The following is a 26,817-nucleotide window of genomic DNA, read 5'->3' as shown; positions in this document are numbered from 1 at the left end:
TGATCAGAGGTGCCGAAACTAACCAATGAGTGGTAAAAATAGCAAGATGTGAGACATATTTGAAGAAACAGTGTAACACCAAGCTAGCAAAATAAAAGAACTCTTCTATTCAGATTTCTTGGAAAACTAGTTCATCAGTAGAAGGCAGTAGATGAGGAGCCACTTTACGTACAAAGCCATGAAATGAGACAGACCTGGATTTTTATCCTTGCTTCTTCTGAGCCATATGACCTTAGACCAGATCCTTGATGTTTCTGAATTTAGATCTCTTCATCGTAAAAGGGAGATGTGTTTATTAAATGAGATAACAAAATAAAAGTGTGCACATGTATATGTTCAATACATTAAAAATTCCCTCTCTTAGGGAATAAGTGTTTTTTTTTTTTTTTTTTTTTGCGGTACGCAGGCCTCTGACTGTTATGGCCTCTCCCGCTGCGGAGCACAGGCTCCGGACGCGCAGGCCCAGCGGCCATGGCTCATGGGCCCAGCCGCTCCGCGGAACGTGGGATCCTCCCAGACCGGGGCACGAACCCACGTCCCCTGCATCGGCAGGCGGACTCCCAACCACTGCGCCACCAGGGAAGCCCGAGAATAAGCTTTTAGAATAAGCAATCATGTTTTCAGCTGAAATCATGGCATCAACTTCGTGCTGCTACTTTGGACAGATTATAAAAAACGTTAACTCTTCCCCTTCTCCCACATCATGCACTTCTCCTAATCCAGGGAAATTGAGAAGATAAGAAAAACTACAGGAGAGTGATGCTTGAAGGCAAAACTAGGCCTCTCCCATCTTTCTGCAACTTAAAATAGCACTTCTGCAGCTTCACTTCAGCTTTTTTGACAATCCCTAAATTGAACTGGTGATGCTTGGCTTCATGAACAGTGGATATTGGCAGCTGTGCAATTGCTTTTATAACTGGTTGTTATAAAACCACCCCCAATAAAAAACCACCTCCAAAGTGAGTTCTTGGATATATTCAGAGAGTTTGTACCAATAAGTATTAGGTATCTATATACATGTGTGTCTTTAGGAAAGGCAAGGAATGAGCGTTTTAGAAAAGTTTTAGAGATAGGCTAGTTGAATGAGAACAATCCCACAGAAAATTATGAAAGAGGCAGGGCCTCTGCTGGCCTCCCATCTCCTCTGTGCTTCCTCTCTTCATGCCCTTCTAACCCTTTCTGTGAGTACCCTGAGCCCTCCTGGAACTTCTGGGTTGACCGGATTTTTGCATGTTTTTCTTTTTACCTTCTATTACTTTTATCTTCATCTGTCTTTGTTAAGAAGTTTCTATTAAAAAGCTTCCTCTGGGCTTCCCTGGTGGTGCAGTGGTTGAGAGTCCGCTTACCGATGCAGGGGACACGGGTGCGTGCCCCGGTCCGGGAAGATCCCACATGCCGCGGAGCGGCTGGGCCCGTGAGCCATGGTTGCTGAGCCTGCGCGTTCGGAGCCTGTGCTCCGCAACGGGAGAGGCCACAGCAGTGAGAGGCCCGCGTACCGCAAAAAAAAAAAAAAATCTTCCTCCTTTCTCTCTTCCTTCACTCAAAATGTTCTTTTATGTAGCTTTTTACTATTTAGACCCATTTAGGAAAGACCTGAGATATCACTAGAGAAATCAATGGTTAATAAATGGTTATTGTGTTACCCTTCCCAGGGAATTTTCTTTTAAGCTTGGAAATATTGAAGACTGGGCAATGCCTTCATTTAAGAAATGAAGTATCATATTATAGCATTCTAAGCTCATGATTGTGTGGAGGGATGTTAGCCACAGAGACACCCCTGGGATACTTCACATCATACGAGGGAGCGGACACCTTCACTGCCCATGTGACACTTCAGCCACTTTGATGGTGAAGACATTGGAAATCCATACAGGACCAGCAGTGGCTTACAGCTTTTTCCTTTTTCTCTGCCATTCCATTTGGCTTCAGATAGGCAAGAAGTAGGAAAACAAACAAAAAAACTTGATTAAGGCTTCTGGGTTACTTCTTTAAATTTCAGAATTTAAAATTTTCACTTTTCACTCTTTTGGCAAAATATATGAATTGTGTCCAGAAGAGACTCAAAATTTGTGACCTAATATCTTCCCCCCCTCCCCCACTGCTTTAAGTTAAATAGATAATTAATCTCAAATCTTAGAAGGTACTTCTTGGAGAGTAATGTTTTCTAAGGATCTCAAAGTCCCCTTTGCTCAGGATTTCTGGGAGGTATGTTAGCTCTGTTTTATAGAAGAACCTAAACTGAAGCCTTGAGAAGTCAAGAGACCCTGCTTAGGGTATACATCAAGTTCCCATGTGGGGAGAAGGGACTTTTGTCTTGGGGCTAAAATTAGAGCACTCTCCCATTCTCAGCTGTGTCAAAGCTTTGCTAGTCAAGGGTGAGCTGGGAGTGGGGAGGAGGTTGCAATCAGCCTCCTGGCTGATGCCTTGAGTTGCTTGAGGTCAGCCAGAGAGGAAGGATAAGTCCAGGTTATGCTTTGATTTATGTTGCTGTGTGATTCATGCACTCCGTCAGACTAGCTGCTTTCTTCCCCCGTTCCTCTAACAGGCCGTCTCGTTGCTGGAGATGACTGTCAGATGCTTTCCCTGCATAGCCACCATCACATGGCCCACCACCGGAGCCTGGGAAGCCTGACCACAGACCAGCATCTCCGAGGCATGAATAATTAGGTAGGCATAATGGAAGGCACTCACTGCACCCTCCAATTGCGTAAGCCCATTACCGAACTCTGCTACATCAGCTTCTATCTTCCGAGGGGGGAAGTCAGAGGATTTTCATACAAGGGCACCATAACTCTAGACAGATCCAGTAAAGGGTTTCATAACTGCTACCACGTCAGGGAGGGGTCCGACATCAACAGCCTCAGCTGGCAGCCGAACGAACATCCAGGCGACATATTTTTCAAGCCAACTCCCACGAAAGACATTCTAACTGAGCTGTACAAACTCACGGCCGAGAGGGAGAGACTGCTGGCCAATATGCTGAGCTCAGACCACATCCTGGGCATTACGATGGGGAACCAGGAGGGGAAGCTGCCGGAGCTCTCTGTGAGCCTGGCCTCCGAGGACGACTGTTTCCAGAGTGCTGGCCACTGGCTGGGGGAGCCCGCCGTGGGCTGTCTCAATAAGAGGAGCTCCCACGGGAACAAAAAGGCCTGGAGGTTTGGTGGAAGGAGAGAGAGCTTTGAGGGGCTCTCTCAAAACTCCCTGCAGAAGAGGACAAGACGAAAGGGGCATGGGGGCCAGGGATTGCCTCCTCTGATGGGGAAGGACCAGATCTGTTCCAGCAATGCCCTTCCTCTTTCTCAGACAAGGCCTCATCTTTGGCTCCTAGAGGAGAGAGGCAGCTTGCTTCCGAATGGAGCACTTACCTCTTCCCTACAGAGGAGAGGGAGCTTCACCCCAGAGACCCCCAGGACACTGGATGCTGACTCTGCCTTGGGGAGCTCCAAGAAGGCTTCTGAGGTTGCGGGGCATGGAAAAGGCGGGCTGCCCCCTGAATGCAGTTCCACAGAGCCAGGAGATGATGGTGCCGGGGGGCCAAAGAGGGGCCCTCGCAGGCTGGCGCACCTGCAAACAGGTTCAACCGAAAGTCACAAGGAGCCCGAGAAACATCCAGAGGCAGAGGGGGGCCGGACAGAGAAGGCTGCTGAACGGACTTGCAGGAAGAAGCCTATTTCCAAAGTGGTGGCCAAAGTCCAGGATCTGTCTGCTCAGGTGCAGCGAGTAGTTAAAACGCATCCTGAGGGTGAGGAAAGGGTTGCCGTTTGCCCAACAGCCCAAACTGAGTTCATACCCAGTGCAGACTTGCTCACCCTCCCGGAAGCTGAGGCTGGGGCTTGGGGTGCCAGCTGCTGGGGCAAGGAGCAGAGAGGGGACAGGTCATGGCAGCCATCAGCTGAGGAGTGTCCCCTAGCCAGCATTGAGGGGGCTGTGAACAAGGTCCTCCTGAAGGTGATAGAGAGCGAGAAATTAGATGAAGCCATCGAGGGGAAACGGCTGGGATTTCCCTTCGGGACGACAGCCACCCATACCCTCCCAGAAACCAGCAGCAAGAGGGGAGCTGGGGTGCTTCTGAGTGGCCACAAAACCTTGTTTCTGGATCTGCCCCGCGGTGTGGACCCTGGAGGTGATGAGAAGAGGCCACCGCCCCCAGCACTGGCAGCTCTCGGCACGGTACTTAATAATTCATCCTTTCCATCCAGCACGCACAAATGGATGTCACCTGTTCCCTTGCCTCTCTCTCCAAGGCTCCCCAGCCCTCAGCAGCATCACAGGATCCTCCGGCCCCCTTCACTGCCTGCTGAGAGGGAAGCCGCTCTTGATGACTCTCTTGGTAGAAAGAGCCGTGCTTTCTCTGGGTCACCCTCTGCTGACACCTTGGAGCCACCACTCTCTGCAAAGGTCACGGAGACCAAAGGAGCCAACGCGACCTCCCTCAGAGCGGGCCAACCTCGGTTGGTGCCTGGGGAACCTTTGGAAAAGAGCTTGGGGCCTGGGAGGACCGCAGCTCAGCCCCAGCACCGGTCACCTCCAGGTTAGTCCCCGTTTAAAATGCTTTACATGTGTTCCTGGGCGACCCCAAACTGTCAGTCTGCTCGTGCTATTCAGACACTGGCTAATTAAGGATGAATCAAAATTCCTCGGCCTGGTAGTTAATTCACCTTGTAACAGGACAGCTGGGAGTCGTATACAAGAGTGTGGAGATGGTGAGGATGGTGTTGACTTATGGGGTCAGGGCTGTATTTGCTTCCAGAAGCAATACTTTGTAAATGTCTTTTTAAATTTTTTGTTTTGGAATGCTCTAAAGCTTCCTCCATGGTTGCTTAATACAGGACTCTCAAAGGAAACAGGACTGGGCAGAGAGAAGTAGTAACTTGTCACTGCCTTTGATGCTAAGTGGCCCCTTGACCTAAATTCTGCTGTTCATGCTGCTGGGGTGGCTTGGATTTGTTGGGATCCTGTAAGCAGAAGAGCAGAAGCATGCTGTGTCTTTGCTCATCTGTCTGTTGTTAGAGGTTTTGGGTTTTTGTGGGGGTTTTTTTAGTAATCACTTTCATAAGCACCCTTATTTTATGACAAAAACTTTTTTTTTTTAATACTAGAAGAGCGATGAATTCCTTCTAACTTGAAGAAACTTGGTTCAGATTTTCTTTCTTTAACAGTTTTTTATTTCCCAAACAAACACGAAGTAATGTTTATTCTGAAGTTATGTTTTATGTATGGGTTTCTGCTGTTACTGGTATAACATCATGTCTTATGCAAAAGGTACTAAAGAGCCAGTTTGGCTCGTATGTTTCATGTGATTTAAAATTTTATATGAAAATAATTTTGGTGGTTCTATAATTAGGATCAATAAGACTAAAAAAGATGGTGTATAAAAGTGCCACTCCTGTATTCACTACATTTTCCAGGCCAGCGTGGCCAGATGTTTAGGGTCATGTATGCCATTGTGTAGGTATTAGGTTCTTTTTCAGTGGTCCTTTCACAGCATATGGTCAATGCTTTGTCTAGGCTCGTAATACGATATATAGTCTCTTAAAGTTTAGAGAAAACATCATGTGCAATTTTTAAGATAAAAATATCTGTCTGGGAAAGAGGAATTTCAAAAGCTTCTGTTTATTTTGAACTCTTGCCATTTTATAAATTTCTCTATATCATTGATCCAGGGTGTGTTTCTTTTAAAAATGTGGTAAATGCTCTTCATTTTGTGTTTGTAAGTATTGCTCTTAGTTTGATGAGACTTGCTACTTCCTAATATAACCAAACTGCTTCATCAGGAAAGTCATAGAATTGTAGATTTTATATCATGTGTCATAGAATCCTAGTGATGAAAATCCTTTCTCCCTGTGAATGCTGAAGCCTTCAAAATACTTCGAAAGGAAGCTCTCTGCAACGATTAGATAGAGACTTCTGGAGAGATGGGCATGCAAGAGCTGCCTCAATTCTGAAAGCTCTTTTTAGAAGTCACACTAAATCCTACGACTTGGTGTGCCGCTCCTCCAGAAACTGTGCATTAAATAATACATTGAGCTTCAGTAAATCTTTTCTCCCCACCCCCACCGCCCCGATTTAGAATTATCTTTTTATTTTATTGTCCTTTTTCTATTAAAAAAAAAACCCAAAAACAATATTATAAAAGCTCCATTGTATCTGACTCAAGGTAGGCACACAGAGGACATTCAGTTTCTCTGATGACTGACCTTAAGCTCACTGAGGGGCATGTTCAACAGATGGTCACCCTTTTCCCATGACCTCTCCACACCACTGCGCAGAACCGTTCCCTTTACTTTGGCCCCAGCCTTCCATTGGGATCTTTGTAGCATTTTAAGAGCCAGTCAGTCATTAGAATCACATGGATTCCTTGATAGGGAGACTGCCTGTGCTTCTAACGTTACAAAAGAAGGCATTGGAAAGGGGGAAATAGGAGCAGGGAGAAGCCTTTTTTTCCGTCATGGATAAGTTCTCTTTTGCTGGGACCTTCCTCCAGGAATGTTCAAACGTTATCTCTTATCATCATCCCTCTTTGAAAAGCATGAAGGGAGGGAGTTCTCCAGATAGTATCTTTGATCTGTATCTTGTGTTCCTGTCTCCTGCTTTTCCTTTAATCCCCCTTCTCTGTGGCCACGAGTCCTCATCATATTCTGGATCCTTCAGTGACTTCCTGCAGCTGATGAGTCCACACAGGGAGAATTTTGCTACTTCCAGCTGCCTTTGTCTTTCACTTCATTTCTCCTCCCTCCACATCCCGCATCCCCAGACGAAGGGTGGATCATTCATTTACCATCACCCAACAGTAGCCCTTTATCTGAGTCCAATTCCCACCTTTCTCCCACGTTAGCTATTAACCAGGTTGAGTTTACAGTCTATGAACATTTATTTCCTGTGGAAATAACGTCTAGGTATTTTATTGAAGTGATGGTGATTAAGATTATTGAAAGCACTCATTAACTGCCCAAGTAAGAGATTAAGTCTGGCAAAAATAATCAGATCCATTTCCAGTTGGAAGACTCTTTAGCGTTATGGGCAAGTAGTAATTCCCAGCAAAGAGTAAAATCCGCTTCTCCTGCTCACAGGACCAAGCAGTGAAAGCCAACACTACCATCCACACAGGAAACAGCATGAAGGCTATTGGTCTACCTCCTGTTGGCTTTGTAATTTTCCTAACTCTTCTTTCCAAGGTCTATGCACAGGAATTTCTTGTCTGGTGGTGATGTGATCAAACAGAGAATATGCTAACAATGAATGGTGGCCAGATTTGTCTTCTCATGGCCCTCCTCTCCCCAGTTCCCCATCCCCACCCTGACCATCACCTTGGTTTTATGAAAACAGCTGTAGGATGTTCCCAAGCCTTTGTGGAATGTGGTATTTTCTCAAGCCTGAAGGAATCTAGTTGTGCTAACCTGAATAGCAGTGTCCTTGGGTCTGGGATTCCCTTCTGTTTTTCTGGCCTTCTTTTACCTTTGATCTGAAATAGACCCTTTTTTTTTTTTTTTTTTTTTTTTTTTTTTGCGGTACGCGGGCCTCTCACTGTTGTGGCCTCTCCCGTTGTGGAGCACAGGCTCCGGACGCGCAGGCTCAGCGGCCATGGCTCATGGGCCCAGCCGCTCCGCGGCATGTGGGATCTTCCTGGACTGGGGCACGAACCTGTGTCCCCTGCATCGGCAGGTGGACTCTCAACCACTGCGCCACCAGGGAAGCCCTGAAATAGACCCTTTTAATGCCAAAAGAATCACATGTAACTGGGCTCACCATACTCAGGAAGATCCCCAGTGCTTCAGTGTGCTCCTCAGCAATCTCATGATCTTTCCCCTTTGAAGTCACTGAGGTGGTGATGGAGGCATGTGCCCCAGGCATAGTTCCTCTTGATATTGTGAATCATGTTATCAGTGCTTGTGCCCATCAAAAGATGTAGTTAATGTCAACTGATTAAGGGTTGAAAGGCATATTTGTAACAGATTTTATTATATCTAATGCTGCTGTCAAAGCTTTGATTTGTCTTTGGGCATGTATTATGGGGAGTAGATAGAAATTCTCCCTATATTAATACTGAGGTTTGAGACAATCCCCCCCAAATTTTAAAGAAGCTCCACAACTTTAATGGCTATACCCAGCCATTTAAGATTACTACAGAAAGTATATAGTGTGTAGACAATTATCTGTAATTCATGTTAAGAAAAAAAGATTAAAAATTGAATATACCAGGCTTCCCTGGTGGTGCAGTGGTTGAGAGTCCGCCTGCCGATGCAGGGGACACGGGTTCGTGCCCCAATCTGGGAAGATCTCACATGCCGCGGAGCGGCTGGTCCCGTGAGCCATGGCCGCTGAGCCTGCGCGTCCGGAGCCTGTGCTCCGCAACGGGAGAGGCCACAACGGTGAGAGGCCCGTGTACCGCAAAAAAAAAGAAAAAAAAATTGCATATACCATAGTATATCCATATAAAACATATATAGGACTTAAATTGACAGGAAATACATTGCTGCACACTTTTGAGAAAGTAAGGGGATTGTCATTGAAACTATATGTAACTTTGACCTAGCAACCTTATTTTAGGAATTTAGGTCACATAAATAGATGCACTAGTAAAAATATATGCATAAGGTTGTTTACTGCAGCATTGTGTATAGTGGTCAAAGCAGCTGGAAAAAAAATGGAGTGTCAATCAGTAGAGAAATGGCTACATAAATTAGAGTATATTTAGTCTCCGTAATATTATGAGGCTATTTAAAGTATGGAACTGGATATCTAGCAAGTTACAAAATAATGTAGAATATGCTCTGTTTTTGTAAAGACAAGTTTCACCCCTCTCTATATATGAGTATATATGTTTGGTATGGGTTTGAAAGTTTGAATGTCATGGAGGCAGGTGTAAAGAAAGACAGGCCAGGCTGTTCACATTCTTTATCTAGGGCAAGACAGGGTGAAGGTGGGGAATAAGGTGAAGGGGAAGGATCCAAAAAAAAAAAACAACAAAAACCCCCAATACAAACAAACAAAAAAACAAAAGCACTCGGGAAGAGCATTAACTTCTTTCCTTTACATATTTTTACATTGTTTCACTGGTTGTGGTAAATGTGTCAGTTTTGTGATTTTTAAAGAGTTAATGAACTACATTTTAAAGAAAAAAATAAATACCCCACCTAGAGGGGTTGTGTGTGTGTATGGGTGTTGGGGGGTGTAGGATTATAGCTGAACCACAGTTTTCTGTGTCTTTCCCATGTCCTTTAATGAAGCAAGAAGCTCAGTATTGAGACTAGAGCATTATTACAAAGGGGTATGTAGGTTGCTAGAGAGCTATAAAAGCAGCACCCAAGAAGGACAAGTCAGGGAAGCAGGATTATATAAGGAGGGAGCAGTATCCAGAGACCAAGAGAAGAAGGCAGTTAAGAAAGGCTTCTGACCCTCCTACACTGTTGGTAGGAATGTAAATTGGTATAGCCACTATGGAAAACAGTATGGAGATTCCTCAAAAAACTAAAACTAGAGTTGCCATATGATCCAGCAATCCCACTCCTGGGCATATATCCAGACAAAACTATAATTTGAAAAGATACATGCACCCCTATGTTCATAGCAGCACTATTTACAATAGTCAAGACGTGGCTAGCAACCTAAATGTCCATCGACAGATAGATGGATAAAAAAGCTGTGGTACATATATACAATGGAATATTACTCAGCCATAAAAAAGAATGAAATAATGCCATCTGCAGCAACATAGATGGACCTAGAGATTATCATATGAAATGAAGTAAATCAGAAAGAGAAAGACAAATACCATATGATATCACTTATGTTTGGAATCTAAAATATGACACAAATGAACTTATCTACAAAGCAGAAACAGACTCAGAGATGTAGACAACAGACTTGTGGTTGCCAAGGGGTGGGTGGGGTGGGAGAGGGATGGACTGAGAGTTTGGAATTAGCCGATGCAAACTATTATATAGAGAATGGATAAACAACAAGATCCTACTGTATAGCACAGGGGACTGTGTTCAATATCTTGTAATAAACCATAATGGAAAAGAACATATATATATATGTATATGAAAAAGAATGTATACATATGTATAACTGAATCACTTAGCTGTACAGCAGAAATTAACACAATGTTGTTAAAATAAATAAAAGAAATTAAAAGAAAAGAAAGGCTCCTGGGTTAGACAGTGTCCTGACAGGGAACAAGCACCCAGGCCTGAAGGAGCAAGGGAAGCAGGGGTCAGTGGAACCCAAACAGGGGAGCTTAAAGGAGAGGACCACAGGGCAGGAACGGTGGCTTGTGGTAGAGGCCCTTATCAGAGAGGAAGCTGTGGGAATAAATACCCTGGCTTCACTCTCCTTTGGTCTTCTGCCTGGAAGCTTTCTCGAACTGAACCAGCCAAAAGGCAGAGTAAAAGGGAGTGGGTAGATGTCTCCAAGCTCAGCCTTCCAGGGCCCAGGGAAGGATGGAGAAGGGTCAGAGTAGATTTGGAGGTATAAGAGGAACAGATAGGCTGAGCCACGAAGAACAAGAAATGTAGAAAGAGTGGTATTTTAAAAGAGTGACAGGGTAACAAAGAATGTGTATGTGCGGTGTGTTTTGATACTGAACAGTGGTTATCTTGATAATAAATGATTATTGCAGTGTTTCGTTTCTTTGTCGTATGACCGTTCTACCTCTAAATTTAATTTGGTTGACTGTCTCTTTTATTGCTAAAAGTACAAACTTGAGGAAGTAAAAGAAATAATTGGGAGATCTTGTGATAGTTTTCAGCCTGTGGATTCAGAAAAAATTATCTAGTTTTTAAAAACAAAGCTCTTATATTTAACAGTGATTGATAGCACATTGTACTCGATTGCTTTTTGTGAAAAGCACAAAAAGAATTTTAAAATATCTTCCACAATTATCTCAAATTAAGAATAACTAATTAGCATATGAAATATGAAATAGATTTTCTACTAATGAACAATTTGTATTTTGAGGTCAGTTTCCATCTAAATAAATGGTGAGTGTTTCTCTCATTCACATTTTGTTTTTTGAAAGGGAATATGTTTCAAAGGCCAGGACCATGACCACAATCTGATGTTTTGAAACTCCAAGCCAGTTCTACATATGTGAATTTTTTCCCAAATTAATGTCCAATTGTGCTTTGAGGATAGCACCTTCTTGGAAATGGTTTTTACTTGTTTCTTTTCTATTCTTGGAGTCAGAGCACAAGATTTAAAGCACGGGTGGCAGTCTATGGCCCTAGGCCATATCCATCAATCTAAAGTAATTCCAAAGACACAGAAACGGCAGAATTAACACTGCGATTAAAAGTTATAGCTACTGAAAAATCTTAAAAGAGAAAAACATTTTATAAATACGTATTAAATTTTGAAGAAAAATTTATCGCATACTTTATTTACATAACTCAACCATTCGGGCTCATAGCATCATTGGTTGAGGTATAAAAAAAAGACTCAAACTTTTAGTTGTAATTGGATTAGAAGCATTTTATCAAATTGATAGAGCAAAGTACTGAATATTGAGATTGTGTGTTTTATTTCATTCCTCCTGGGCTTTCCTGGAAGAGGGTGCATTTTGAAAACAGCAAACTCCACCCTGGGGCCACTGTCTCCCTCTTGCTGGCTTTTACGGTATCAGGTAAATGACTGTTACTGCTTATCTTACTTCATCCTCTTTCTGATCACTTACAAGAAAGTAGCTTCTGTTAGATAGTTCTTAAATGGGCATAAAGCCATATTTAATATATTTTCGTGGCCTCTGGGCTGTGATATTAGGCCATACCATCCCCCTAGAGTTCCTCTGTGTGCCTTGGCATCTCACCCTCCTGCCGTAGCAAGTTCTGGAGTTCATTCCCTCTCACAGAAGGACCTAGCAGGTTTTCCCAGTCATGGATTGTTCTACTACATTGAACCAGATGCTTTCTTTCTGGCCCAGAGCCTTACAGGACAGAACTTGAACTAGAATTGGGATTCAGATATGTATAGGATGTAGAGGGACTTGTGGGGACCTTGAAGGCTATTGAACCTTAGGGAGGAACAGTGGACAATGGAAGGAGAAGTATCACGAGACAGCAAGCCTGGGCCAAAAGTCTGTGCACATTTTCTCGTCCTCCTGAGAGGGCCCTTAAGCTCTAAGGAGAAGGGGCTTTAGCATGAAGGGAAGGAAGAACTTTGTCATCAGATGCCCAACAGTTTTGCAGTGTGGAAGAGCTGTTCAAGGGTAACAGAAATATTCTTATTCTACTGAAGTACAGTTGATTCACAATGTATTGATTTCTGCTGTACAGCAAAGTGATTCAGTTTTATATATATATATATATATATGTATATATATGTATATATATATACACACACACACATTCTTTTTCATATTCTTTCCATTATGGTTTATCACTGGATATTGAATACAGTAGGACCTTGTTGTTTATCCATTCTATATACAATACATTGCATCTGCTAATCCCAGACTCCCAATCCATCCCTCCCCCTGTCCACCTTGGCAACCACAAATCTGTTCTCTATGTCTTTGAGTCTGAGGAGAAGTAGAAACTTTCTTGCTAGCCAGAAGCAGGGCACAGCCCCAGCCTCCGTGGTCCCAAGTCATTAGCAACCCAGTGGCCACAGAGTGACAGAGGCACAGAGCAGAAGGGTAGCCAGAGCAGCAGGCTCTCGAGCGCAGAAACCTTGAGGGACCCCTGGAGGCATAACTGGGGAGGAAGAGCCTGAGAAAAGACTGGACTTCATGCCAGGCAAGTGAGGGTGGGCTTCAGACATTGAGGTTCAGATTTTCATGTAGTGTGTGACACAGTTTTACTCACTCTGAGGCAGTAAGTTGGATCATCCAGGTTTCACATATTTTTCCTAAAATATTCTGATATGGGTTTTTTGTTTGTTTGAAACCTAGGTTAAAGTTTTAAGGTTGAGTTTTGCATTTGGAGGGAGAACCCCAAAATAATCCTATGGCTGATGAAAGCTGTTGGTTTCGAGTTTAGCCCAGAGAAATTGAGGAGAGAATAAACACCACGTGAGGCTTGAGCCTCAGCACGGTCTCCCCAGGATTCAGACAGGTCTGGGCATATCCGGTGAATTAAATGGTTAGACCTGTCATGAGTCTTTTGCTCGAGTGCCCAGAGGATGGTCAGCAGGCAGAGCCCCTCCAGAGGAAAGCAGGATTTGGGGCACAGGAGAGGTTACCAGACCTTTGGGGTCGGGGTGGGAGGGAGGACACTGAAAATGGCCTAAGTTGTGTCCTCCTGATTTTCTGCTGACTCGTGTCTGGATGGTAGGAAGAGAGGAGAGCAGTAGGAAAGCAGTGTGAAAATTTAAAGAGTAATTTGACTAAAATGTCCTTAAGAGAGTGAAGGCGGGGTCTGCATAGTAGAGTGTAACAAACTTGTGGGTGAAGGGGTCCCGCTTCAGGTGCTGCCGGGGCAGGATGCGACAGGGCACACGGTGGAGGGAACCGGATTTGACCTCATCCCAGAGAGGAGAGGGGAGGTGGGGAAGGTAGTCAGTAGTGCCTAAGCAACGCACCTGGTACCTTAGCTGCAGCAACCCGCTGACAATTCTAGCAGCATCCAGAGACACCTTCAGCAGCCAGATAAGTGAGGACAGCAGTGTTGATGAGGGATGAAGAGGATTGGATCCATGTGATCACGTGCTTCCTGGAATGATCTGGAGAAATTGGTGTGTAGGGGGAGGGAAGCCCCCAAATTGGTAGAGCCAGAGAAATTCTGATTTTGCACCATGTTATTACTCCCCTGACTGCATTTGCTAGGAGGATCAAATTCACAGGGTTGTTTTGAGTATCAAATAAAATAATGTCAACGAAAAATGCTTCCGAACACGTTAGAAAATGTTAGCTTTATTATAATTACAGATCATTATTGGCTCATTGGGTCAGAAAGGATTCTCTTTTTAATATTTATTTATTTATTTTTGGCTGCATCGGGTCTTAGTTGCAGCGCGTGGGCTTAGTTGCCCTGCAGCATGTGGGATCTTAGTTCCCCGACCAGGGATCGAGCCTGCATCCCCTACATTGGCAGGTGGATTGTTAACCACTGGACCACCAGGGAAGTCCCCAGAAAGGATTTTAATAATCTACTCTTTTTGGTGTTTTCCAGTGATGAAATGATGCTACAAATAATAGGCCACAACTGGTTATTGTGAATTTCTTGATTTGCTCTCAAAGCTTCTATATTTGCTTCTGTTAAGTCACTTGCTATTTTTGAAGTGACATTAGTCTCTTATTGGTTTTTTTTTTTCCTTCCAGGTTCACTGAGATATAATTGACATACATCACTGTGTAAGTTTAAGGTGTGCAGCATAATGATTTGATTTACATAAATCATGAAATTATCACAGTGAGTTTAGTGAACATCTATGCAATGTTAAAGAAATAGAAAAAAGAATTTTCTTCCTGTGACGAGAGCTCAGGATTTATTCTCTTAACAATTTTCATATATAACATACAGCAGTGTTAATTATATTTATCGTGTTGTACATAATATCCCTAGTACTTATTTATCTTATAACTGGAAGTTTTGACTTTTTGACTGCCTTTATCCAATTCCTCCATGCCCCTTACTCTGAGTTTGTTTGTTAGTTTATTTTTGAAGTATAATTGACCTACAACACTATGTTGTTTCCTGTTACACAGCATAGCAATTCAATATATCTATACACTTCAAACTGATCAGCATGAGTTACGATCTGTCACCATGCAAAGATGTTACATAGTTATTAACTATATTCCCCACACTGTACACTTCATACCCCTGGGCTCATTATTTTGTATCTCTAATCTCCCTCACCTATTTATTTCCTCCCACATCCCCCTCCCCTTGGTAACCACTTGTTTGTTCTCTGTATCTATAACTCTGTTTCTGTTTTGTTTTGTTTGTTGGATTCCTTTCTCTCTTTTGTGTGTCTATTACAGATTTTTGGTGTGTGGTTATCATGAGGTTTATATATAGCTATCTGTTGATCTATGTTATCTATCTATCTACCTATATGATGCATTTTTACTTCCCTCACAGCACGTTTACTGTTTCTGACAATATATTTTACATCTAATTGTTTTGTGTATCCCTTAACTACTTATTGTGGATATACACGATTTTATTACTTTTGTCTTTTGACCTTCCTACTAGCTTTGTAGGTGGTTGATTTACTATGTTTACTGTATATTTGCCTTTACCAGTGAGATTTTTCCTTTGATTTTTTTCATGTTTCTAGTTGTGGCCTTTTCTTTTTCACTTAAAGTAATTCCTTTAACACTTTTTGTAAAGCTGGTTTCGTGATGCTGAACTCTTTTAGCTTTTGCTTATCTGTAAAGCTTTTGCTTTCTTCATCAAATCTGAATGAAAGCCTTGCCAGGTAGATTATTCTTGGTTGTAGGTTTTCCATTTTCATCACTTTCAATATATTGTGCCACTCCCTTCTGGCCTGCAGTTTCTGCTGAAAAGTCAGCTGATAGTCTTATGGGAGTTCCCTTGTTGCTTTTCCCTTGCTGCCTTTTTTTTTTTTTTTTTGCTGTACGTGGGCCTCTCACTGTTGTGGCCTTTCCCGCTGCGGAGCGCAGGCTCCGGACGCGCAGGCTCAGCGGCCATGGCTCACGGGCCCAGCCGCTCCACGGCATGTGGGATCTTCCCGGACTGGGGCACGAACCCGCATCCCCTGCATCGGCAGGCGGACTCTCAACCACTGCGCCACCAGGGAAGCCCCTCCCTTGCTGCTTTTAATATTCTCTCTTTCTCTTTGATTTTTGCCATTTTAATTAGAATATGTCTTGGTGTGGTCCTTTTTGGGTTGATCCTGCTTGGGACTCTGTGCTTCCTGAGCTTGGATGTCTGCTTTCTTTCCCAGGTTAGGGAAATTTTCAGTTACTATGTCTTCAGGTATGTTCTCTACCCCTTTCTCTCTGTCTTCTCCCTCTGGGAACCCTATAATGTGGTGTTAGTACACTTGATGTTATCCCAGAGGTCTCTTAAGCTGTCCTCATTTCTTTTTATTCTTTTTTCTGTTTAACTTCAATGATTTCCACTACTCTGTCTTCCAGCTCACTGATCCATTCCTTTGTATCATCTAATTTACTGTTGATTCCTCCTAGTGTATTTTTCATTTCATTGATTGTATTCTTTGTCTCTGTTCAGTTCTTCTTTGTATTTCCTAATTCTTTGTTGAAAACTTCTAACTTCTGGCTCTGTTCATTCAGTCTTCTTCCGAGAGTTCTTTGAACATCTTTACAATCACTGTCTTCAACTCTTTATCAGGTAGATTGCCTATCTCCACGTCACTTAGTTCTTCTGAGGTTTTTATCTTGCTCCTTTATTTGGAACATATTCCTCTGTTGCCTCATTTTGCCTGATTTGCTATTTTTATTTCTGTGTATTTGGTAGGTTGATTATGTTTCCCGACCTTGGAGAAGTGATCTTTTGTAGATGTCCTATGGGGCCCAGCAGCACACTCCCCTCTGGTCTCTAGAGCTATAAGATCCAGGGGTGCCCCCTATGTGGGCTATGCGGGTCCTTCTGATGTGGTGGACTGACTACTGTGGGTCATCTGGTAGGCCTCTCTGGCCTCCTGGTTTGGTTGGTTGCCAGGCCCTGCCTTGTATGGAGGCTGCTGGTGGTGGCAGGGCTGGGTCATGAGGCAGCTAACTGCTGAGCCCTGGGGGGGTCCCAGGGCTAGTGCTGGCCCATTGGTGGGCAGAATCAGGTTCTGGGGTAGGTGGTTGTGGGGCTGGTGTTCCTGGATCTACTGTCAGCCTGCTGATGTATGGGGCCAGGGTGTGTGTGTGTGGAGCTGGGGGAGGTTCCAGAGTTAGTGCCTGCTCACTGATGGGTGGAATCGGGTTCTCTGGTCTCTGCAACAGGGACCCTGAGGGTCCCAAGGCTTGCACTGGCCTGCTGGTGGGTGGGACCAGAGTCCAGAGGATCCCAGGGCTGGTGCCAGCACACTGGTGTGTGGGGTCAGGTCCTGGGTCCTCTGGTGGACAGGGCTGGATCCAGGGGTTTCTGTGGGCTCAGAGAGTCTTAAGATAATAGGCCTGCTGGTAGGTGGGGCTCTGTCTCTCCCTGGCTAGTTGCTTGGCCTGAGATGCCCCAGTGTTGGTGCCAACAGGCTGGTGGGCAGGGTCAGGTCTCAGAGCTAACAAGCTAGAGGAGGGAGGACTCCACAATGGCACTTGTCAGCACCAGTGTCCACATGGTAGAACAGGCTCCCCCAAATGGCTGCCACCAGTGTCTGTGTCCTCAGGGTAAGCTCCAGGTGCCTTCTGCCTCTCCAGGAGACTCAAAGATCAGCAGGTGGGTCTGACCCAGGCTCCTTTCAAATTACTGCTTCTTCCCTGGGTCCCAGAGCATGTGGATTTTGTGTGTGCCCTTTAAGAGTGAAGTCTCTATTTCTTACAGCCCTCTGTCTCTCCCCAAAGCAAGCCCCACTGGCCTTCAAACCAAATATTCTAGGGGTTCATCTTCCTGGTGCAGGACTCTCAGGATGGGGAGCCCAATGTGGGCCTCAGACTCCTCATTCCTTGGAGAGAACCTCTGCAGTTGTAACTATCCTCCCATTTGTGTGTCACCCACCGGGGGGTACAGGTCTTAACTATACCAAATCTTCACGCCTCCTGCCCATCTCATTGTGGTTCCTTCTTTTTATCTTTAGTTGTAGGCTTCTGGCCTTTCTCATCAACAGTTGCTCTGTAAATAAATAGTTATAAGTTTGGTGTGCCCATGGGAGGAGGTGAGCTCAGGGTCTTCCAACTCTGCCATCTTGGCCACTCCTCCAGTCTCTTATTGTTTTATGTAGGTTAATTTTGGATTTTTCACCTAATTTGTAAAAAAGTTGAAGATGGTGATCATACATGATATGTCTGATGCACTCTCCAGAATATAGCTTAAAACTAGTCCACTCAATAGCTTTTGGATCAGGGGAGTTTTTTTTTTTTTAATTAAAGTAATTAAAAAGAAATTGGAATTTCATTTCTAATACTAATGTCATTCCAATATGAAACTGTAAATTAAAGAATGATATAGTGGGCTTCCCTGGTGGCACAGTGGTGAAGAGTCCGCCTGCCAGTGCAGGGGACACGGGTTCAAGCCCTGGTCCGGGAAGATCCCACATGCCGCGGAGCAACTAAGCCCATGCGCAACAACTACTGAGCCTGCACTCTAGAGCCCGTGGGCCACAACTACTGAACCTGTGTGCCACAGCTACTGAAGCCCACTTGCCTAGAGCCCATGCTCCACAACAAGAGAAGCCACCGCAATGAGAAACCCATGCACCACAGCGAAGAGTAGCCCCCGCTCACCTCAACTAGAGAAGGCTTGCGCGTAGCAACAAAGACCCAACACAGCCAAAAAATAAATAAATAAAGCAAAAATCTTAAAAAAAAAAAAGACTTATCAGAATTGGTGAATTTAAAAAAAAAGAATGATATAGCAAAATAAAAGAAAAATAAAGGTCCCCTTTCTTTCTACAAATTATTTCTGAACCACCTGAAGTCGTAGCTTCTCTCTACAAAGCTTTGTCAATTTCTCTCCTGATTACTATATCATATTTTTGTCAAGACGCTGGGTCTTGAACCTCGATTATTTGCATCTTATTATGTTAGTACATATTTTCCATATTCTTTCATTTCAAAGAAAGAATATTCTTTCATTGTTCTGCCTGTCAATCTTGAGTTCCCATCAAGATTTTTCCTGCCTTATATTCTGGTTGGAAGATTTGCAGCTCCTTAAGTAGCATGCCACCAGGTAGTCAATATGTATTGGTTTAGGTAGATTTTTATGGTTGTTGACTTTAATTAAAAACAGCCTTCAATGTACAAGTGACAAGGCAGTGACTGTTAGTGACAAATTGCGCTAAGACGAGTTAGACAGAATGGTGGGAAATTCCTTAAGCTGGTGTGCCACATCATACAGCAGAGTGGAGTGGGTTTGTCCCTGCCATTCTCTTGGTGTCTCATCTGCATTTGGAACCTGTTTCTGCTGATGATAGAACATGTCAGAATTAAAATAGACATTTCCTTATTTTTATTTTTGAAAAAGGCCTCTCAGATTCAGGAATGGTGTCACATTCATCATTATGTCCCTGGAATCAGGTTTAGTAAATGACATATGGCATGTATTCAGTGAATGTTTTTATTGAATGGGTGAATAAATGGATGGATGAAAGATGAGAAAACTTGGTCTGCAAACTGGTAACAGGAGCAATTTTTTCCCAAGTTAAACAGAATGAAACTGGTTTCATGCCCTATTTTGTGATTACTATCATGTTTTGGGTAGAAAATTTTTATTTATTTAAGGTTACTTTATTTTTTTAAAAAGTAACCTTAAAACTATTAATCTCTGCATAGGTTTAGGAATCTGAATGTACCCAGAGGATGGGAATGATATTAAATGAAACCTGGGTCCTCAAAGCCAAGTGTTTTTGTGAACAAGTAGACTGTTCTTTTCATTGAAATAACTTTACAACATTATCAATTTTTACCAGAACAGACCTTTTTTTTTTTTTTTTAACCTTAAATGAGGCTTAACTTTTCTCAAAGCCAGTCACTCAGGGGTGGTCAAGTGATCAAATTTGAAATGGAAGCCAGAGGCAGCTTACTGTTTCATGTGTTTTGCTGGTCACAGATTAACCATGTTTCATGGTGCATGATCAAAGACCAGCACACTTGCACCAAGATACACTTTATGACCCAACACACTGGTGAACTAGAAGGCTGGGCAGGTAACATTTAACTCTTCTAGGCTGTGATTCAGGGGGTCTGAAAAGGCTCACCTGCTAGGTGCCTGATGCCCACCATTGAAGTTTGCCTTCAAGCTTCAAATAGTGAAAGCATTGTTGTTGGAATAGTTGTGTATAATACACATATAAATTGAGGCCAGGTGATTGATTTCCAAAATCTGTGCACAAAACTCAAGTCGTATTAATTCACCGATAAAGCTCCTGTTATTACCTAGCAGAGCAGGAACCTTAAAGAATGAGTTATGGAACAGGGTTCCAAGAGTGGATGCAGAAGTCAAGGCCAGGAAAGGAATGGGCAGGCCTAGGTAATGGCATGAGAATTTGAGGCCCTGAACCAGTGGGCAGTGTGATAACACCAGGGACCTTAATTACGTCAGCAAATTCCTTTGCCTTTGCCATATAACTTAACTGAGTCATGGACATGATGATATGCCATCATATTCATAGGTTCTGCCCTCATTCAAGGAGAGGGGATTATTCTGGGCGTGTTCCTCCAGGAGATGGAAATCAAGAAGACTATTGTAGAATTCTGCCTACCACCGTATCCTTCCATTATCTAGGAGTTTCCATTCACTTTCTGGTCTTGTCTTCTGCTTCCACTATCAGAATCCTGTCCCTATAACTTTCCCTAATGGAACCTAATCCATAATAGACTGTTTTCATTTCCAGATCATAATAATCATAGTATATTGCTTAAGAGTGTGTGTGCTAAAGTTCAACATTTTAGTGTTAAATCCCAGTTTTGTTACCTACTAGAAGATTGGCAATGGCCTCAATTACCTCATTTATAGAGGGAGTGATAATAGTATCCACATAGTAGATATGGGTTGTTAAGAATTAAGTGAAATAAAACATTTAAAGGGCTTGGCAGAGTGTCTAGCATATAATTCTCCAAAAATGTTTAGATATCATTTTTAGTATATCCTGTCTCAATGGTTTTATTCATATATTATTTCTATATATGGGATACCCTGATAAGTTCCCATGCATCCTTCAAAATTCATCCTAACCTTGGTTATGCAAAACGTCAATGTTTGCATAATACTGGGAAACTGAATGAATAGTATAGGGAACTCTATTTTTTAACTTTTCTATAAGTCGAAAATTATTGGAAACTAAAAAGTTTTTAAAAAGTCCTAAATGTTATCTCCATTATAAAGCCTTCTGATTCCTCTCATTGTAGAATGAATACTTTCATTCTACTCTCATAGAACTTTACACATGATGTTTATCACATTATATCGTATTATTCGTTTATGTGTCTTTCTAGAATATAAACTCCACGGATGCAAAGACTAAGCTTTATTCATCTTTGTATCTCTAATATATGGCATCACATCTGGTATCACTTACAGCACGTATTACATAAATGCTGGCTCAATAACTAATTCTTGAATGAATTTTTGTTTATTGTACACAAGAAATTCACCAATGGCAAAATTAGGTGTGACGATAGGAACTTATGGGAGAGTCAGTGTGGTGTAGAAACAGTGGTTATCAAAGTGTGGTCCTTGAGCAAGCAGCATTATTAGCCACAACTGGAAACTTGTTAAAATGCTGTTTCTTGGGCCCCATCCCCCAGACCTGCTGAATCAGAAATTCCGAGGTTGGAGGCCAAGCTGTCTGTGCTTAACCACTTTAGTGATGACCAAGATTAAAAACAAATTGTTATACTGATGTTTAGCTACATTAGATGAATTCAGAATCTTTTAGAGGGAAATACTTATTAGAGGGAAATGATATAGATGAGTTATCCTTGAGAAATAATTGAATTCCCACTTAGCCATTTCTATGATGATTTTGAATAATTATTATAGAATGTATCAGATATAGGGATCTATAAACATGGAAAAGTTTCTTAATTTTTTTTATTAGCGTTCTTCCAACCAATTCTTGCACATTGATTTCATGCAGGAAGATAGAATGCTATCCTTGAATATTTCCCTGTCTGACATTTGTTGCTGTGATTACAACTTTTTTTCTATTAATCATAATATGAGCCATTCTTGCCTCAATACAGATGTCTTCAAATAACTCTTGATGCCTGCCAAGTGCCAGCTGCTGTCATGTGGTCTAAGATGCTACTTCTCCAAATTGTATTTGAGCATCCATTAGGCTTTCAGTATATAGCTTTTGTTACCAGTTTTATGTTATCAGCAAATATTGGTGGAGTTACAGGATTTCATCTACTAAGTAATTAAGATATTACAATCACGCATCTGCAGCTTTATTCTAAAGAGCACCGCTACTATTGTGTTGCCATCTTTCTAATTCCTTTAAGAGCAAATATCTTAGAAAATCATACGATAATGTATGACTAATCTCACAAAGAGCCTGAATCAGGAAATCATTTGCCTCTTTGCTGCAGAAGCTGTTAAATCTTAGCCTCCGTGTTACTGGAGGAAAATCACTTCCTTCTGTCCTTTGAGCAGTATTTTTCTTTTAGAGATTTGGAGGCTGCCCTTTCAGAACTCACCTGCCTTTAGATACCTTTTTTCCTTCTCAGGCTAAATAGACCATCATTCACACAACTGTTCAGTTGAGCTGGGTGGGGGAAGAAGACCCTGCCTTGAAATCAGGAAACCCAAGTTCAGATCCTGCCTCTGTCAGTTACTAGCAATGTGACTGTAAGATACCACCTCATCAAGTCTCATACTTAACGATGGATTAATAACATCAGTCTTTCAGAGTTGCTGTGAGAATTAAATGAGAAAACATACATCAGAGTGCTTTACAAATATAAGGAATTCCTTTTATGATTACAGATAGCAGCCTTGAAAAGAGAAATCACTTTTCAGTTATTTTTAGCCATACTAATAGTCTCTATGCCAAAGAGGCCCAAAGTTAAATGGACATTCTCTGCAGATGACATCCTGAGAAGCTGCATTTATTTCCTCATCCCCCGGGGACACTATTTACTGTCATCTCTTCCAGGTGGGGAACCAGTAAAAGGTCATAACTTTCTCAGCTTTGTATTTCAAGGCAACTAGGTTTGGCAGTGGTGAGAACGTGATCAGCTGAAAACAGAGCTAAGAATCAAACAGCTCTGTGATGGTCTTGGTGCTCATGGCAACGAGGGGTATATTCCAAAATACTGTGGACTCAAAACTAGACAAATTTGGTTGGATGTGCAGTTGAAGGAGAAAACAGAGTCAAGGATCACCGGCATGTTCCTGCCCCAAGTGACTGGGAAACATGCTGGGTCTGCGACCAGTCATAGAGTGCTGATGAATGGACCTGTGTCAAAATATAGAAGGGAATCACTGGCACTGGCATGTCACAGACTCATCACCGCCCCCTGTCCTGTCCAGATCTTTTCTCTTCAATGTCTTGCTGGCATTCTTAATCAACTTTGGAGAAAAACTGAGGTGGAGAGAGGTGTTCGGTGACAGAGCAAGGCGTGCTAAATTCTTCCTATGCTAAACGGAACAAGATTCAAGTCAAGAGGATACTGGAAACATCCTGCATTTAGTTTAAAATATCCATTTACAAGTAAAGGACATAGGCGAATTCGGCTTCAGCCTTAGCTGACAACATATTGATTTTGAGCCAGTTGGGTAAGGGGGCTGTTTAAAATAAAAAGCCAGGCTACATTAGCGATAGATATTCATATCAAGGGAGAAAATGTGCTACTGTACTCTATACAGTCTGACAAATCTGGAGGTTTTGGTGTAATTAGAGGTACGCATTTGAAGGGGGCTGTTGACACATTGGATTACATGCAGGCGACCAGGATGGAGACCTATCTGCAAATTTTTTCATAGGAAAAAGAATCCAAAAGAATAGTGAGACAGTAAATTGGAAAGGGGGTACCTGACAGAGGCCGTGTAGTGAATGCTGTGTGTGACACGCAGATCCCCCTGTCAAGATCAAAGCCCTAGTTCCCTCAGCTACCTAGCTGTCTTGCTGGCTGGTGGCTGACAGCTGAGTCCCTCCCCAGGCCATGCCCTCTGCCTTAGGGAGCTGCCTCACCAGAGATTCCACCCACTTCTCAGGGGCAGCCCTATCCAATGACCAGTCTGTGTGTGAGGGATCCAAAGCCCAATCCTTAACTTGGGCAGGAAACATCTCTGAAGAGCCATCCCAGCTTCAGTGCTCCATGTGTGATCAGCCTAGGCATCTGTTGTGGCTGCATCTCCTTCTGCCCAGCCCTGCATCCCTCACTCTCTAATAGGTGTGTGCCCAAGAGCACCCTCCGCCAAACCTTCTGCATGGAAATCTCCTCTCAGTTCATTACCCCGGGATTCCTGCCTGCAACAGCTGACGTTACAAAGACTGCGAAAGGATAAATTATTCAATAAACGATGCTGGGCCAATTGGTTAGCCATATGGAAAGAAAAAAATAAACCTCCATGCACAAAATCTATTTCAGGTGGATCTAGAACTGAGATGTGAAAAGCAAAACTTGATAGCTTTTAGTAGAAAATATGCAAGGATTAGGAAAGGGTTGCTTAAAAGCACAAACCATAAGGAAGATTATTGGTCAATTTGTCTGTATTAAAATAATCTGAAATTTAAAATCATTTGACTATGACAAATGATACCAATTTTAAAGAGTAATAAGGAAAGCTGGGAGAAGATATTTGCAGCACTTATGGCTAACAAAGAGACTAGATAAAGAATTCATATAAATTAGTAAATAAAAGGCAAACTACCCAGGAGAAGAAAATAGTCAATTCACTTAAAATTGAATGATGAGTGAGTTTATGAATGAGTGAAAATATGCTTAGCCTCAGAAGCAATTAGGAAAATGACAATGAAAGTAAGATCCTATTTCAGACACGTCCGATTGGAAAAAACTATTTTAAATTTATTTTATGATACTTTTCCTTCCCTTTTCCTTCCTCCCTTCCTTTCTTTGCTTCTATGCCTTTGCACGTGCTGTTTCCGTGAGAAACTACCTACTCATCCATTAAGACCTAGCACAAATGTCATCTTTTCCAAGAAGCTCTCCTAACCTTCCTAATTAGAGTTCAGCATTTCCTCTTATATATTCCATATAGTACTCTGTGCTTCTTTCATTTCAGAACACTTAGCATTGTCATAATTATTTATTTGCATGTGAGTCTCTGGCGCTAACTAGATTATGAGCCCCTGGATGGCAGGAGTCATAGGATGTTTCTCTGCGTGCCTCTGGCATTTATTGTAGTATCTGGCACTTGACTAGTAAATATGTATTAGACAGACAAATGAACAAGTTCCTTGCCCCAGTGGCTTTTTCTGAAGATCAGACCCCCTCAAAATGAGGGCTGAAAAGTCAAATGCTCTGCAATGGTTGTTTTGCTTTCTTTTTGATGTATCCACTAAAATGCATTCCAGATAAACTCTACTTTTGAAAAGAGTTTTTAATTTCTCATTACCTGCAGTGGAGCATATGGTTAAATGTGGTCCTCACCCTCAATTTAATTAAAGAGGATAGCAGGGCTTCCCTGGTGGCGCAGTGGTTGAGAGTCTGCTTGCCGATTCAGGGGACACGGGTTCGTGCCCCGGTCCGGGAAGGTCCCACGTGCCGCGGAGCGGCTGGGCCTGTGAGCCATGGCCGCTGAGCCTGCGCGTCCGGAGACTGTGCTCCACAACAGGAGAGGCCGCAACGGTGAGAGGCCCGCGTACCGAAAAAAAAAAAAAAAAGAGGATAGCAGATAAGCTGGTTCTTTTTACCATAGGTAGAAAGTTGCATAGGGACGAACTAAATGTTATTTTCCTTTGTTTCTTATTGCTTTTCTTCCTGGCATATTGCTGCTTTAGTGGTATTATCAGGAATTATTTATTTATTTATTTTTAAAATTAATTAATTAATTTATTTTTGGCTGTGTCGGGTCTTTGTTGCTGCGTGCGGGCTTTCTCTAGCTGTGGAGAGTGGGAGCTACTCTTCGTTGCGGTGCATAGGCCTCTCATTGCGGTGGCTTCTCTTGTTGCGGAGCATGGGCTCTAGGGCACACAGGCTTCAGTAGTTGTGGCACGTGGGCTCAATAGTTGTGGCTCGTGGGCTCTAGAGTGCAGGCTCAGTAGTTGTGGCACATGGGCTTAGTTGCTCCGCAGCATGTGGGATCTTCCCGGACCAGGGCTCAAACCCGTGTCTCCTGCATTAGCAGGTGGATTCTTGACCACTGTGCCACCAGGGAAGCCCCAGGATTTATTTTTAATCCTGAAAAAATGAAAGAAGTATACTTTGCCTAGAGAGATAAAATATGTTGACATATTTTAAAAAATAAATTATCTCCCTCAGGAAATCTAAGTCTTTGGAATCATATGACCTCAAGGCATTTGAAAATTTTCTTCTTTCATTTTTAAAAACCAGGAGCAGTTCTACAAACTCCACAAGAGAGTATATGACTTAGTTGGTATTTGTCACCTCTAAACAGTGATTATAAAATATTAAAGTTGGGAAGGATCCTTTGGCCTAGTGCCTTCATGGTACAGGTAAGGGAAGTGAGGTTCCATCTGAAGAGTTGTAACTGTTTAGTGATAGAATAGTCCAGATCTTCTAACTTCGATTTTGGTTCTTTTCTTCTCTCCCTATATTGTCCCCACCACCAATTTGAAGGTAACAAGAAACTTATTTGGATTTTCAGGGCATTTCTGTTACAATCCCTACTTAGGTATTTACTTTGGAGCCCTTGAAATTTCCCCAATAAGCAATTGCCTGGTGGCCTTTGTTCCATCAATAATTAACTTTCATTAGCACCTAGACTCAAAGGGATAAAGCAACTTAATTCCAGAGCACTATAATTATTTAGGCTTATGGTCAATATGGAGTAAGAGGTAAAAGTTTGAAAAATAAATTAAAAATTTACTTGCTAATTAAGTAACATAATAAAGAATTTGTTACATGTAATAATCTTATATGATAATTGAAATATAATTAGTAGTATCCCAGGAGTTCCATTTGCTCATTGGTAAAAATGAATAACATAGAACAAATCTCTGAGGACAATAAATCTTTGAGGATCTTTTACCTCTAAATATTTTGATTCCCTGAGAATTCACCCAGACTTTGCTTGTCTTGCAAAGTTAACTGATGCTTGAAGTATTGCTTAACAAAGAAGGTTTTCTTCATTTTTTTTTTTGAAAAGTGAT

At 42.5% G+C, this 26,817-nt stretch overlaps 1 protein-coding gene across 1 annotated transcript in view; it reads left to right on the top strand.

Moving 5' to 3' along the window:
- Positions 1 to 2,676: 2,676 nt before the first annotated feature.
- FMN1 (formin 1) overlaps positions 2,677 to 26,817 on the top strand; it is a gene marked incomplete at its 5' end in the record, with an annotated part of 398,703 nt that continues 374,562 nt past the window's right edge. Inside the window, one exon of the mRNA XM_079698811.1 lies at positions 2,677 to 4,534. Within this exon, the coding sequence (XP_079554937.1) occupies positions 2,677 to 4,534 (1,858 nt within the window). The remainder of the gene's footprint in view (positions 4,535 to 26,817) is intronic.

This window comes from Hyperoodon ampullatus, assembly GCF_949752795.1.
Source record: "Hyperoodon ampullatus genome assembly, chromosome: 3".
NCBI lineage: Eukaryota > Metazoa > Chordata > Mammalia > Artiodactyla > Ziphiidae > Hyperoodon > Hyperoodon ampullatus.
Note: the sequence above shows the minus strand (reverse complement) of the source record. Positions and strands in the feature narration are given on the sequence as shown.